Source organism: Podarcis filfolensis (assembly GCF_964270895.1).
Source record: "Podarcis filfolensis genome assembly, chromosome: 1".
Lineage (NCBI taxonomy): Eukaryota > Metazoa > Chordata > Lepidosauria > Squamata > Lacertidae > Podarcis > Podarcis filfolensis.
In genome coordinates this window covers 90,619,374-90,634,703 of record NC_139604.1, presented here as the reverse complement: position 1 = coordinate 90,634,703, position 15,330 = coordinate 90,619,374, and the positions used below count along the sequence as shown (strand labels likewise).

Here is a 15,330-nt window from a genome sequence, read left to right as displayed (position 1 = left end):
CCTTCTTGAGAACACTACTACCTGTATTCAAGCCCTTTTTAGTCAATCTGTAACCTAGTCTGCCCCCTCTGTAATGCTTTACGACTTGGAATGTGATTAACCTTTGACCTTACTTTCATTTTACCCATGATGGCACTCTGCTGCATGAGCCCTCATCCTGACTCTTCAATTATGATCTCGGTTCTCGACATAGCGCCAGTTCTTGGCATAAAAGAGCGGCTCTTTTTCCACAATAGCTAAAAACCTAATTGGCAAACCCTTTTGAAATAGTACAAAAGGAAAAAAACCCTATTCAGATTATCTTTGAAAGCCCACATTTGCAAAACCCTGTTGTTGCAGTCTCCCCACTGGCCCCCAGTATTCCCACTGGCACTCAGTTGAAGGGTTATTGGCATTATTTGCAGGGGGGTGGGGAGTTTCTTTTTCACCAGTAAGAGTTATCCACAAATCCACTCACCAGCTCAAATCAAATCAAATCAAATCAAATATCTTTAATACGGTCAGTGACCAGCTCTGATGAGTAGGGTGGCCAGCAGGACACAGATTCTCCTGGTGCTTTATGTTGTGGTTTGGAGAAGATTAGGAATAGCAGGCTCCCTCCCACTCTTTCTTACCTTTCCCATATCCTAGCACACATGAGATGGGACTCAACTCTAATTTAAGATCTCTGCATAGAGAGAAGATGATTGGTGGTAACCATACAAAATGGCTGAGACACACCAAGGCAACATTGGGGGATTGCTGATTAACCATGACAGTTCAGTTTCTATTACCAAAGTCACTTTTTCTAAACAAAGCTCCTTCTCTCAATACATTTAAAAACTGCACTTGGAGGATCCTAAACACTACTGGTGAATTTTCGGTATTTTTCAGTTCAGTTAAAACATCCTGCCATAGGATTAAATGTGCAATTGAAGAGATAGAACAAGAGTTTTAAAATTCATTAAATTAAACCATTTTACTTCAGTTATTTGAACACTCTAATAATCTCCATAGAATTCTTAGATGAGTTTAAGAGCTTAAATCACTGTACTACCCCTTAAAAGAGTTTCCGCCCATAATGTATCAAATTACTATACATTTTAGAAGCCTCTTCATGTTGAAAATTAGCACCCACCAGAACAGAACAAAAAATGCTCTTACTTTCTGGAATCCATAAACCCCACAGAGTTTATTGTCCCCTCAGGTTTTTTCCATCCAATCAAGTACTTGCTAGTAGCACCCTGGCGTGGGTAGAAAGTCCTAGGACCAGAGGAAGAGGAAGAGGAGGAGAAAGAAGGCGCAAGCTGTGGTGAAGTGGCAGAATGAAGCTCTTCTTTAGGTGAACTTCTGGCACTGGTGAAAACAACGGGACTGGCAGAGTGTCGGGAACTCATGGTACTGGGAGACAAGCATAACAAAGATAATGCTTAAGTGTACATGCTGACATCACGTGCAATTAATTTCAAAGCTGCATTTTGTCATGCTGGGCAGATACCTTTGCTGCCTTAAAAAAAACAAAAACACCATAGCTGGAAAACAAATCATTCATCCTGTTAAATTAGAGGCACAGAAAGATTAACTACACAACTTAGTTACCTATCAGGAGACCCACCCATCCCTAATCCATCCCTTGCATCAAACTTTATAAGAGAGAGAAATGACTCTGCAGACTAACTAGTTTTCTCTCATCGTGTTTGTTCCTGTAGCAAAACTGTGATGTGGGATGGATTTGGTGTGTCTTTATGTGCAAGACTGGTACAGCACGCTAGGACACTCTCATGTTATTCAGCCTCCATTTGGCTTTTAAGAATCCAGACATAAATCCACTGTGTGGTAACATATTCCCATATGGAAGGGACGTAAGAGCAGACTTCCCAGAGCAAAAACTATAATGTGAGAAACTGCTCTAAGAAATTACTCATTCTGATTTATTCTGCTGTTATCTTAGATTCCCAGTTTTCCACCGACTGATTTGCTTTGTTGCTCTGAGGTCAGGCCAGGACTAAAAGATTTTGCTGAATGTAGCTGCCCAGCTTCTTCTGTGAATCTTAAGAAACAGCATGTTCTTCCAAACTGAAATGCACTCCAATACTGCCTATTCAAACACTGGGATTGGTAAGGGAGCGAATAGCTCTTCTGCATCATTACATCATGCCAAGGTTGTGTTGGGAAGGCAGGTCTTTGCAGTGCACTAACCAGTTTACAGAGAAGCTGCCTGGTGGTTTTACATCTTTTCACAGCTCCAAACGGGCAAGTGCTCTTTCCCATTATACACATTGCTTCCTGGATGTCCTTCACTTAAACAATGGTCCTATTAATATTTACAGAACAATCCTATAGATGTCTGCTCAGAAGCAAGCCCCAATGAGTTCAATGACACATGCTTCCAGATTTTAAAAAGGATTGCAGCCTTATTATTATTATTATTATTATTATTATTATTATTATTTACATCGTCCTGTTTAAAGGGTTCTAAACTACTTGGTAACTACTCGAGAATGCTAGCATTACACAGCAATGATAAATGACCTTGCCTACTATATAGCAAACTAAATAAATTTCAGAAGCCACCATATATTACAAATGTTTGCAACAAATGTTGTTTCCTATTTATTCCCTAGAAAAAGCAGATAAGATGATGGAAAAGATAAATGGCCTGAAGAAACCATCATTTCAAATGCTGAGTGTTTGTGCTGCAGAACACTGTGTTGGTGACATAAATTCAGCAACACCGTCAGTGTTTAAGCCTGTGTTTTAAATGTACATTAAGGCCTTCTCTACATCTAAAATTCAAGATGGGGGAGCGGGGGAAGAAGAGATCTTACCAGAGGTGAATCACTGTTTTACAAAATGGATGGTTGTCTAATGCTATAGATGCTAGTTCTAAGATTTCAGAAATTGAAGAAAAGATTTAGACAGATCACCATGTGATGAATCTATTTTTCTCAACATGCAATTGAAGAGGGTGAAGTCATCAGACTGACAAATTCCCACAAAAAAGGCTAGGTTGAAAAGGCAACGAACACTGCACCAGTCTGCAAGTCAGCTTCTTAAGATAATAAAATTAAGAGGACAAGTATATATGAGTAGATATTAATGTATAGATATAAATATAGAAATTTCTACATTAAGAAGCACTCTGTTTGAATGGCAGCAATCTTAATATCCATAGAGAAATGACAAGATAATTGGTGTGTTGAGGAATGCTAATCCTGTTTGAAAAAAGTTGGTATGTTTAAGGAAAGGCTATTTACATTATTAGGTGATGCATCTATCCTTGTCATAGCTAGCTTTCTAACAGAACAATCAAACCAAAGTGGAACCTCCTCTCACCTCTACAAGTGTTATTCATTTTGTCCAGATAAAGTCATGGACATCCATGGGAATATTTCTGGGTTTGGGTGGGTGTATTAATACTCCAAATTTTTTAAAAAGCTAGTTTCTCACAAAACAAATGAGCAGAAGCCAGTCTGCACATTTTTGCCTCATCTCTCATGTTCTATAAATGCTAGAAACATAGGTCTCATCCACACTGGAGTTTAATGTGAAATTGAAGCTGCTTGTGTATCTATCTTATCTCCCTCATCCTGCTGTTTTTGGACTACAACTCCCATCATCCCTAGCTCTCAGGACCAGTGGTCAGGGATGATGGAAATTGTGGTCTGAAAACAACTGGAGACCCAAGTTTGGGAAATCCTGGCCTAAGGCTTTGCTTGTACTCATTCCAGCTCATAGACCATAGTTTAAGCATTATGTGTGAACCAGTAGCTCTGTAGTGCAAGTCTGAAGTTCCTTTAGAAAGGTCCCAGGATTCTGTAGACTTTACATATCCAGGTCCCATACCTGGATGTAAAATAATATACACTAGCCTTAAATTTAATGTGGTGTATGTGTGTGAGGGAGAGAGGGAGAGAGAGGGACAGAGAGAAGGAAGGAGATGAGCTGGAAAGGAAATAGAACAGACAATCCTGTAACCTATTCCAATCACTGAAGCTATGGTTAAGAGATCAAGAGCGTCATATTCGCACAAGTCTTGTACATCTGCAACATTGTGTACACTGTAACATAATGTATATTTCTGCCATGCTCAGATCCAGATTCCCATGTGTTCCAAGACCCCCCTACAATAAAGGAAAGCAATCTCCATCCACATACGGAAATATTAAACTTGCTTCCTATTTCCAAACTCTCCGCATTGTGCCTCTTTTCAAACTGCTGGGCTGCCAAGAATCACAGGTATGTCATTATCCATAGCACTCACTCCCCATGTCTGCTAGAAAGATCTAGAGACACCAATCATCATTTTAAAGAATTTACCTTGTATGGGAAACGGCATCACTAAGGCTAAAAGCACTGTTCTCTCTTGTTAAAGGGTTGGAGGCTGGTTGGCTTTTGGTATGAATGTCCAAGCTTAATGAAGACTCTGTCTTCCTGTCCATCATGTGGCTGTCTTTTTCTAAAGTCCGGTCTGCAATAGAGACTACTTCACTGGAACTGTGCCATAGTGGTGCCACTTTCTCTTTTACAAGTCCTGATCGAGGAGATGTTGCCGAGTGGCCCAGGGAGGCTGTGCTGCTATGGCTGGGGCCGTAGGAGGTGGTATCAATGCCACTGTCAGCAGAAGTACCTTGAAGATAGTTGTAGCTATTCAGCTCTGACTCAGTCCTATCTCCACTGTCATACCACTTCTCCTCACTATGGACACTGGATGCATTGCTGGACAGTGTGTTGCTGCTTGAATGACTGGAGTAGTGGCTATCAGACTGCAAAAAGGAGAGAAATTGTAGATAAATTCAAGGTTTCGGGAGAAAATAAAATAAAATGGGAATAACTGTACAGTACTGAAGACCAAACATCCATGAGCTCAAATATAAAATTAACAAAAACAAAATTCATGAACGCTGAACTCAAGACTTATGCTACAAGAGTTATGAGCCTGAAACACCCATCAACAGACCACTTTATAAATGAAACAGCCATTTCCACAATAATTTTCAGGCAGGATGCAGGTGGTGCTGTGGTCTAAACCACTGAGCCTCTTGGGCTTGCCAATCAGAAGGCTGGAGGTTCGAATCCCTGTGATGGGATGAGCTCCCATTGTTCTATCCCATCTCCTGCCAACCTAGCAGTTTAAAAGCATGCCAGTGCAAGTAGATAAATATGTACTGCTGCGGCGGGAAGGTAAACAGCGTTTCCATGCGCTCTGGCTTCCATCACAGTGTTCTGTTGCACCAGAAGCAGTTTAGTCATGCTGGCCACATGACCTAGAAAGCTGTCTGCAGACAAATGCTTGCTCCCTCCGCCTGAAAATGAGATGACTGCCGCACCCCATAGTTGCCTTTGACTGGACTTAACTGCCCAGGGGTCCTTTACCTTTTTACTTTTACAATAATTCTCCATCAATTTGCTTTCAAATGCAAGTAAGTCCACTTTAAATTCATCGTTTAATATATTCATATTCAAACAAAGCAGAACAATTTGTCATATTGTCAGAAAGAAAGAAATCATTAGTGGAAAGTTCTGAGCATGAAAATCTACATGTTCAGAGCTGAACCAGGTGAAATGAACCACAAGGATTCCAAGATTGGATTCAGACATTCAAGACATCAGGGGAACAGAACACACCAAACAATCAACATCCTATGCATTTCACAGCATCTGAAGTGAAACTTTTGCATCTTTCTTCAAGGCAGCTGTATGCCAGTTAAAGCAACTGATTAATGAAGGAGTTAGGACAGCAGCAGCTCAGTATATAAGAAGCCATGCTGAAGAATATGGATAAAACAAGTTACACTGGCAAATGTCTGCAACAGTTAAAAGTGTGTGTGTGTGAGAGAGAGAGAGCGAGAGAGAGCAGTGGCGTAGCGTGGGTTGTCAGCACCCGGGGCAAGGCAAGTAATTTGCGCCCCCTAACCCGTGGATTTGTGCCCCCTAACCCGTGGATTTGCGCCCCTAACCCGTGGATTTGCGCCCCTAACCCGTGGATTTGCCCTAACCCCCAGATGTTGCGCCCGGTGCGGCCGGCCCCCCCTGCACCCCCCACGCTACGCCACAGAGAGAGAGAGAGAGAGAGAGAGCGCACGAGAGAGCTTCAAATGCAAAAGTGTGATGGTATGTACTATTAAAATAAAAAAGGATTTTAATGGTTTGGGGGAAATTCCTAGTTCTTGGTCTAGTTCCTTCCCCTTTAGAAATCTGGCAATGCACCAATCTTTGCACATTGTTACAAGGGTTGTGTTTGTGCACTTTCGAGAGTGTGGATTAGTCAGTCAAATACCACAAGAGCTTAGGACTAAAACTGTGAGTCAGTTCACATGTCATGGTAAGCCATGGGTTATGGCTTGCTGTGAACAAGCAGTGGGCTAGAACACGCTGCTCAGTTGCTCCCACTCTGCGCCATTTTGTTTGGAGCTGGGAGAAACAGCTATGAACATTGACTCAGCATCACTTGTGAAAGAACATTTGTTTCTTCCCAAACAAACAATGAACAGAAGCAAAAATTTGTAGAGCAACTGCTCATGGCTTGTTTGCATGTAACACAAAGCTTATGGTTTGTTTCTCCTGGCTCCAGGAAGGGCAGAGCAATGCAGGATTGAATGAGCAGCACACACTCGTAAGCTCCTCATTCTTGGCAAGCCATAGTTTATTACCATGACATGTGAACCAGATCTCTCCAAGCAGAAATATTCAAAAGAAAAGTTAAGGCAGCAGGAGTGAGGGCACAGAATCACAGAATTGTAGAGTTGGAAGGTACCCCCAATAGTTATCTGTTTCAAACCCCTGCAATGCAGGAATCTCAACTAAACAGAATGAAAAAAAGAATATAGGGCTATAAATAGTTTGCTGAAAGAACATATTAATGTTGGTAAGTCACCAAAGTCTTGCTTGTGGAATGCGCAACAAGCCAGAGGGATTGAGCAGGAGGAATCTTATTTCTAGAATAATGAAGGTTCCCACAGATCTTTGGACTATCACACTATACTGGAGCATAACTCTACTTTTGAGTTGGCAGCAAAACATTTCTATTAATAAACTTTATCTTAAAGCTGCATTTAGCTCTTAAAATACTGAGGTCAGCTCTACTGCCTGTTCCTCCATACTCTTAACAAGGACGTACAGGTTCAGGGAAAGTGAAGGATATTTTACCTTCGGAGAACTGCAGGGAGAGCAAAACAACTTTGCACAACAATTTTGAAAGTGGACTTACATGACCCTGCTTATTTGGAGACAAGTGGACTACTGGATCTTGCCTCATCAGCCTTCCAGTGGGGCTCTCTCTGAAGGATGGCAGCACCTTCGACACTGCAGGGAGATGGCATGTTGGTTCTGTAATGCAGCATGGAATACAGCATTTGCTTTCAGGAAGTTTGGCATTAAAAAAGAAAGAAGCTTAGAACCAAGAGAACTTAAAGCAGAATATGCTTTCTCATCATCGGCAAAATTACTGTACCAGCAATAGGCCTTGACAACTTGTAAATACACTACAAAATATACCAGCATATAAACAATAAAGTAAAAAAGGAGTATGCCACCTCTTCACCTCCTGAACTAATGTTGGCTTACCTGATACAGTTTGTATCTTAATTATTTCGAACTACATAATTAGAATCAACTCTTTCTTTTTTTTAAAAAAAGAGTGTGTATGAGAGAGTACTTTTAACTGCCTTAAAACAGGAAACTATTCAAAGAGACCAACAGGTATCACTGTATTTGGGTTTCTACCTATGACATTGTCCTTTCACTCCAAAACCACAATTTTTCCTCTCTACCTGTTCTATTTTGTTCAGGTTGATATTGGGGGCATTTTAGTTTCCACAGCAGATTTTTTTTTGGGCAGCTATGTTCAGTGCCAACATTAACACACAAGGGAGGGTCTGCAAAAGTAATTCTGAGTAAGATTAACTTTACACATGTTGTTACCATCTCAACAGTATAAAAACACATGCGATTAAAGTATTCTGCCAAAATGGAAACTAGAGATCAGTATAATCACAGGTTTTTCCTGTTAAGCAGATATGGGGGATGGGGAATTACCAGATGGCTTTAATAATAAGGCGCAGCTCACTGAGCCTCTGAAGTTACTAGAACAAAAGTGTATCTTTTGAATCTGAGAATCGCATTTCATTTCCTGAACTCCTGAGGCATTCGCTGAATACTTCAATCTGTCTCGAAGCCTACCTTATTTACACAGTAGCAGTATGTTGTGATGACAAGAATGATAGTAAGAGCTGAGCATCTTCAGCTTCTCTTATAGCATTCAACTAGCCTAGGACAATGGAGTTACCCCCACCCACCAATCTAGCTGTCAATTATGGATACCTAGGATAACAGGAAGGATCTCCCAACTCCCAATTATCCTAGGAAGTCACAGAACCTTTCTGTTTTCAAGGTAACATCATATGGAATTTAGCTTTTGTTCAGGCTCTGATGTGGTATTCCGGGTAGTTAGATAAGCCCCTATAGAGAAGTTGAGCCTGTGTCAAATCTTAGTTTTGGGAATCAGGTTGTCTCACAACTTCTTTTGTTTTATTTTTAAAATATCCAGTCCAAGTATCACCATTTCCAGCTCCTATTCTTCTTTGCCTACATTCCCGCAATACACAAACCATGCCAGTTTGACCTGAGAACTGATGATGCAACGGACTTCCTTCCCAGACCTAACAGATACCAGGCTGGATGCGTCGTATTTGGTGTACTGCCAACCAGGAAGCCACACTCTCCACGCTGGAATCCTTAACCAAAGCTAGTCACACTGTATCAGTGTCACTGCCAAGATGAATGAAACCATAGTAAAATTCCTATTAATGCAAAAGCCTCAGCAGGATCTACCAGTGTCAGGTCACTGCTTCAGTAGCTACAAACGAAGAGAAACAGGTCTGTGTACTGAGATGCCAAATGAAGGCTTAACTTCATTTAATCTGCTGAGTCCTGAGGATCTTTCTTTCATCTAACTACTTAACTGCAACGCACCGTGCAAATACACCCAGCAGTAGAAAGTGATTCTCACCCAACTATACATTTTTACTTATATTTTATCTGCATTAAAAATAATAATCTGTACATGGGTTGTTTATACTTTCAACCATCTAATTAGCACCATTAGAAAGGAAGCACTACAAAAAGAGCTACAGCAAAGGTAAAAATTAAATTAAGCTCACGCAGTACTGAAAAGAGATGAGGGTAAATAAGCAGTAAGGCCAAGCAATATTTGTAGCTGCACCACTGCTTCTTAAAAGATGCCCCAGGCACTGAACCATTATAACTGATCTATTCTCTAGAGAACTTTATTTCTACATCACATGATGTTCCCAGGTCTCAAGGACACAAAGTGCAGATTAAATGTGTATACCTCACATTTAATCATTCATTCTCACTAACAGGGGTAACATTAAAAAAAAAATGGAATTGCTCCTTTTAAGAAAGGAACAGGTTGCCAAAGTCACCTTGTGGGGGAAACCATTTAATTGCTGCAGAAGTTGTTGCTTACCCATCTGGTCAGCAATGCTATCCTCACTTCTCTGCCAACTGGGGGTGGATTTGCCACTGCCACTTGTATCTGTGTTCTGCCTGTCGATGGAGGCAGGAGATCTTCGACTCATTCCAAACCTGAGGTAAAGAATTATTCTTTAGTCCCATACATGGTAAATGTGGTATACAGCAAACATCTCTTTACATCAAGAAGCCATACTTACACAATGCACTTCTGATACAAAGGATTTTTTTATATAAAAAAGGTATGCTTTTCTTATTGTGGAGGTTTCTGACTTTCCATTTCTAGGATTATGAATTGTGAATATACTTCAACTGCCAAACATCCTTCATAGGTAAACCCCACTACTGCTAGCCGAGTGTATGAAGAGCTAGGATTTAAAGGACTGTGGTAATAACTAACCCAAACATGAAATATGTGATCTTGTGATGCCCATTCCTGCACAGAGAAAAGTCTGAAAGATGGAACATGAACAACAAATACTCCTTTCATTGCTAGCCCCAAAAGGGCCTCAGAGCCAAAGTCAGCAACAAAACAGAGGGCTTCAGTCATACTTAAGGATTCTCTGCAAAAGACACCTCACCATAAATTGGGTAGCAGTCCTTTCAGTAGACCTCCCAAATGTGAAAATGCCACATGGGGGTGCATTCTGACTGGCCAAGTTTTGTATGATACACAACTGAGGTTTATACACAGTGGAGGTGCAATCTGAGTGAGTGGGCCCATTGTGGGTTACTGAAGGAAAAGAACAGGTGGTGGCTCAGATTCCCACCTGGATGGAGGCAGCACGGATATCAGGGACAGCACAGTAAGACAGTGACTGGTGTGGAATTATCCTTGCAGTTCCAGTGCCACAAATGGTACCGAAAGAACTGTTGTCCCACTGAACTGGGGTGGGTACACTAATTCTAAAAATGCATCCAGGGCATCCAAATTGATCAACATTATCGGTGTGCATTTGCAGGAACTTTGCACATCTAATACATTATAATTAGACAAGCCAGGTGTGTAACGTCTGAGAGCACCTTGAGTCTAGAAGCAGTGGTAGCAGAGCATTGCACCTGGCCTTTCCCATAGACGACGCTCTCCTTGAAGCTGATTTATTTAACATAATTTTACAACACAAATGTGATGCTCCTGAGGTGTGTAGGGTGCTGTTAGGCAGCAAAGTCCAATTGGTGAGCTTCCTTGCCCCACCCAGCCTTTTCGTTGGGAAAACACTGAACAAGGGGAGAGAAAGCAGTGGAATCCAATGGGTGTGCTCCCTCCACCTGGTCTTTTCTCAAGGGAAAAATTGACAGTAAGGGGTTTCCATTCTTGAAAGCCTCAGGGTGCAACCCTATACACACCCTCCTGGGAATAATTCCCACTGAACACAATGGGATTTACGTTTGAGTAAATATGCATATGATTGCCCTGTATGATACTGGAATGCTTTTGGGAAGTGGCTGTTCATGGATGAATTTCTGCACTCTGCTTTACTCACTTCACTACAGCTTTCAATGTTTTTGATTGCCACTTGTATGAAACAATTGTACTCTAATTTCCTTCATACTAACAATCTGAAAATGGGTAGACTTTGTAACCACTAGATTTCAATCACTTAAACCATTCAGAACTGTTGGTTGCAATCAAATTCGTCATTCATTTTAACAATGCTATAATCCCCTGTGGCTCACAGCTTCAGCACTGGTAAATAGCCACGGAGAAAAGATGCGAGCGAGTCGACAGAAGATGAGTAACAGGGAAAGGTGATAATGAAGATTTGTTGGCCTGGTGACTATGGATAGAAACTTTTATTATTGCTGCTATCTTGTTTATTCAAGTTTACAATCTGGACTTTCAGAACACAGCCATAGCCAGGAATCCTACCAACTCCATCAAGGATGTGATGCATTTTCTGATTCAGACCTAGCAGCTGTCATGCAAGAATGCCATTACAACTCTGAAAGTGCATCACTGCTCCTATTCTGGGGTTCCCATTCAAAACTACAGCTAATAAAGAATGTGGAGGGACAATGGCCTTCTCATGTCCACTTGCAATACTGGATAGTATTTTTCACAAATCACAAAGTGTGAAGACATACAGGGCCAGTTGCAGTACAACATTTTACATATTCGGTGTTTGGGGGTAGGTGATAGAAGATGGAGAAAAAGATGTCTAGAAGTGGAAATAATTTGACAATATATGTTATCGTTTCAAAGACAATTTCATGAGCTGGGACTGTTGATAGGTTGCCTTTCAGCAACACTGTATTTCAAGACTAGAAGATAAAGTCTTCTGAAATGTTTTCACATATACTCATCAGTGGGAATTGCCTGAAAGCCACCTCATGGAAGCATAATGCTATTCTGGGAACTGGCCCCATAAAACAATTATTGAATTTTAATATACGCTCTGCCTTAAGTGTTAAAGACAGGCTAAGTCAAAACAAATGCTGGTCAGTTTCTAAGCAAGCCTACTTCAAACCATGGCTTATGAAGCTGGTCTGTTTAACTAAAGCTTGTTTCAAACCAAGATCTCTGGCTTGTAGAAAACCACTCAGAATTAGGGGAAATGCTAGCAAAGTCCTTCTCCAAAAACTTGGATAAAGAGAGGAGGACAGGGGAAAGCATGAGTTTATGAGTCTTCTCTGGGCTTCTTCCTCCTGATACACATAGCAGTAAACCATAGTTTAGTGCTATGTATGAACCAGCCCAGTGAGTTTAACAACACTTGAAAAGAGGCTAAGTACTAATTTATACTCTTCTCCAGTCTCAACGAAACAGTACACAAAATAAACAAACATACGAGGGCCTACCCTTCGGGCATAGATTTTTGCCTGTAGGTGCCTCCACCAGAGCCAGTTTCACTGGAGGATGATAAGTTGCTGGGAGAGTTACGGCACTGCTGTGATCTTGCTAAGGCAATGGATGAAACGGTGACGTAAACATCAGAGCCAGGGGATAATCTGTTCAATACAAACAATCCCAAACGTTACATTATTAAACGAACCATTGCAGCACAAAGCTTGATAGAGCAACAACACTTTTGTGGGAACTGCCACATCAGCAGTGTCAATTCATTGAGACAGTAAGAAATGAAGCCAGCTGGAGGGCAGTATGTATTTTCCTCCATTAACCTGCTCCCTATGGAACAGCGGTGAAAGATTAGGGAGTGACAAAGGGGAGAAATGACTGTTTCCAAGGAGTTCCAGAAATAAAGTTGCTGAGTTGCATTTGCTATTTGCAAGCAAGGAATATTAACACGTAGCATATTTTATACAAATCCCAAATAAAATGTGATTTAACTAAGCACCTCAGAACAAGCTTTAGCAAACCATTTTTAAAAAGCTTTGTATTTACCAATATGATCTGCAAAACATGCCACAACTTTGCAAAATCAAATACTGGCATTTTAGGTAAAGCATATTTCCTCGGATAGTCAAGAAAACATGATGCAGGGTATTTACAGATACAAGTCCTCACATCACAGGAATGCTTCATTTTTAATAGCTCTCAACAAGTATAAAAAGACAATTGTTTGTCATAAGCTGGGTCTGGGGAATCTTTGGTCCTCCAAATGTTGATGAACTACAACTCCCATCATCCCCAGCAAACATGGGCAATAGCCAGGGATGCTGGGAATTGTAGTTCAGCAACTTCTGAAGGACTATGGGTTCCCCACACCTGGCATAATCAGTAGCTTAATGGCCTGTTCACCCAACCAGTCCCTGAATTCACTTTGCACTTTGATTTACTTACACACACTGTTCCACAGGTGGTGAAACAGTCCAAACGGTTTCTGTTTTTATGATATGAGCCTCCCTGGACATTTTTTAAACTGTCCAGCAGGAAGAGAGTCGTACAACTGAGACAGTGCAAAACATATGTAAGAAAAGGAAACTTTCTTTGCTGGCTGGCTAGCTGACAGATGAGTGCAGCACTGCTCAACCCCAGTTGGGTTCTGAGTAGATCACAGCTTTCTTTCAGCTTCCAATGGTGGCCCAGCTTTACCACTGCATAGCAACTGCCTATCCTTTGTTGTCTGTGTTCTGGTAAACTCTAGGACTAATGCAATGTGTTACATAGGAATGCCTAAGAAGATAGTTCAGAAACTGCAGCTGGTACAGAATTTGGCAGCCAGACCATTGATTGGGGGAGGATGGTTGGAACATATAACACAAATTCTGGGTACCACTTAGTTTCTGGACTCAATTTAAAGTGCTGATTCTTACCCCTAAAGCCTTATGTAGCTTAGGATCCACAGTACCTCAAGAACTGCCTCTCCCTGCAATGAACCCACCCAGACCCTGTGATCACCATCTGAGTCCCTTCTTTGTATGCCTCGTCCATGGACTATTTGGAGCAGAGCTTTCCAGACTGTGTGTAGCGACACCTTAGTGTGTTGGCTGCAGTGTGCTCCTCCCAGGGCTGGAAAGGGATTAGTTTAACTTCCAGTTTGGTAGTAAAACTGAATTACTGTGTCGCGAAATGATGCATGTATAAAAAGTGTGTCACCAACATGAAAAGTTTGGAAAGCTCTGATTTGGAAGGTGGCAACACAAGAAAAGAGAAGTCTTTCCCTGATGCCTAAAGCTGGATAAGGGACGCGGGTGGTGCTGTGGGTTAAACCACAAAGCCTAGGACAGAAAGTTCGAATCCCCGTGACGGGGTGAGCTCCCGTTGCTCAGTCCCTGCTCCTGCTAAACTAGCAGTTCTAAAGCACACCAAAAAGTGCAAGTAGATAAATAGGTACCGCTCCAGCGGGAAGGTAAACGGTGTTTCTGTGCGCTGCTCTGGTTCGCCAGAAGCAGCTTAGTCATGCTGGCCACATGACCCGGAAGCTGTACACCGGCTCCCTCGGCCAATAAAGCGAGATGAGCGCCGCAACCCCAGAGTCAGGCACGACTGGACCTAATGGTCAGGGGTCCCTTTACCTTTACCTTAAAGCTGGATAAAGATGGTGCTGGGCAAGCCTCCCTGGGGCGAGCATTCTACAATCAGGAGGCCATAAATGAAAAAGCCTATTCTCTGACTTTTGGCCCTTCACTTGAAGGATGTCATTGTGGCCTCTTCAAGTGGGGTGGGACCCATAGCCCTGCATTTTGTTTACCCGCGTTTTCAGGCTGTGCTTTTAGGTTTTCATTGTTGTTTATAATGGGCTTTAATGTAAGTCACATTGGATTGCTTTTCAAGAAAATCGACCAACAAATATAATATAAAATAACAGCCAGATAGATTCTTCTGGGCTGGTGGCCAGCTGGCTTGCCTTTGGCAAAAAACAGGCAGCTTGGCTAGCTGGGAAGGTTTGGTCTTGCCATGCACACCCATGTGTGCAATACAAGTGCTGTTAAGGTGGAGTGGCTTACAAAGATTTGAAATGTACATAATAATAAATGTAAATAGTAATAATCACACAAAAAACCTAGCACAGCCAAAACTTTTGTTGAAGCAATATGTACACAACACATGCATCACAATATATTTATTTCTAAAAAATTAAAAATTAAAATTGGCTAACGGATGGGAAATCAGCTTCTCTCCTTTCTTGTCTAGGAACTGCTATCTTAGGAGTAAAAAAAACCAACAAAAACACCATTATTGGACTAGGACTGTTTTGAGCAATATGGTGCCACGATAAAACGGCTAGCGTATTTGCAAAGCTAAGCAGGGTGGTTGTTTTATTTGGTCAACTAGCATCCCTAGAAATGAGGTGTCTGCCATTTTGCTCAAATCAGTATTTTTAGTCTTGGTTAAACATTATTATTACCAGATGACTGCTCTGAAGTTCATGTCCCAACCATTTTGCCTGCTAATCATTAAATGCTGGCTGGCTGGCTGCAAGAGACTAAATTTCATTTTAAAAAATTCTACTG

The 15,330-nt window shown here is 41.5% G+C and overlaps 1 protein-coding gene across 8 annotated transcripts in view; it reads right to left on the bottom strand.

Moving 5' to 3' along the window:
* The window catches only part of SIPA1L1 (signal induced proliferation associated 1 like 1), a 150,637-nt gene that overhangs the window by 12,057 nt on the left and 123,250 nt on the right, over positions 1–15,330 (bottom strand). For 5 of the 8 annotated variants that reach the window (XM_083606155.1, XM_083606161.1, XM_083606157.1 and 2 more), the window contains 5 exons: positions 12,274–12,423; positions 9,470–9,588; positions 7,190–7,308; positions 4,300–4,745; positions 1,144–1,380 (listed from right to left, as the gene is read on the bottom strand). In XM_083606155.1, the coding sequence (XP_083462281.1) occupies positions 1,144–1,380; positions 4,300–4,745; positions 7,190–7,308; positions 9,470–9,588; positions 12,274–12,423 (1,071 nt within the window). The remainder of the gene's footprint in view (positions 1–1,143; positions 1,381–4,299; positions 4,746–7,189; positions 7,309–9,469; positions 9,589–12,273; positions 12,424–15,330) is intronic. The other 3 variants (XM_083606159.1, XM_083606160.1, XM_083606162.1) reach the window with 2 other exon arrangements.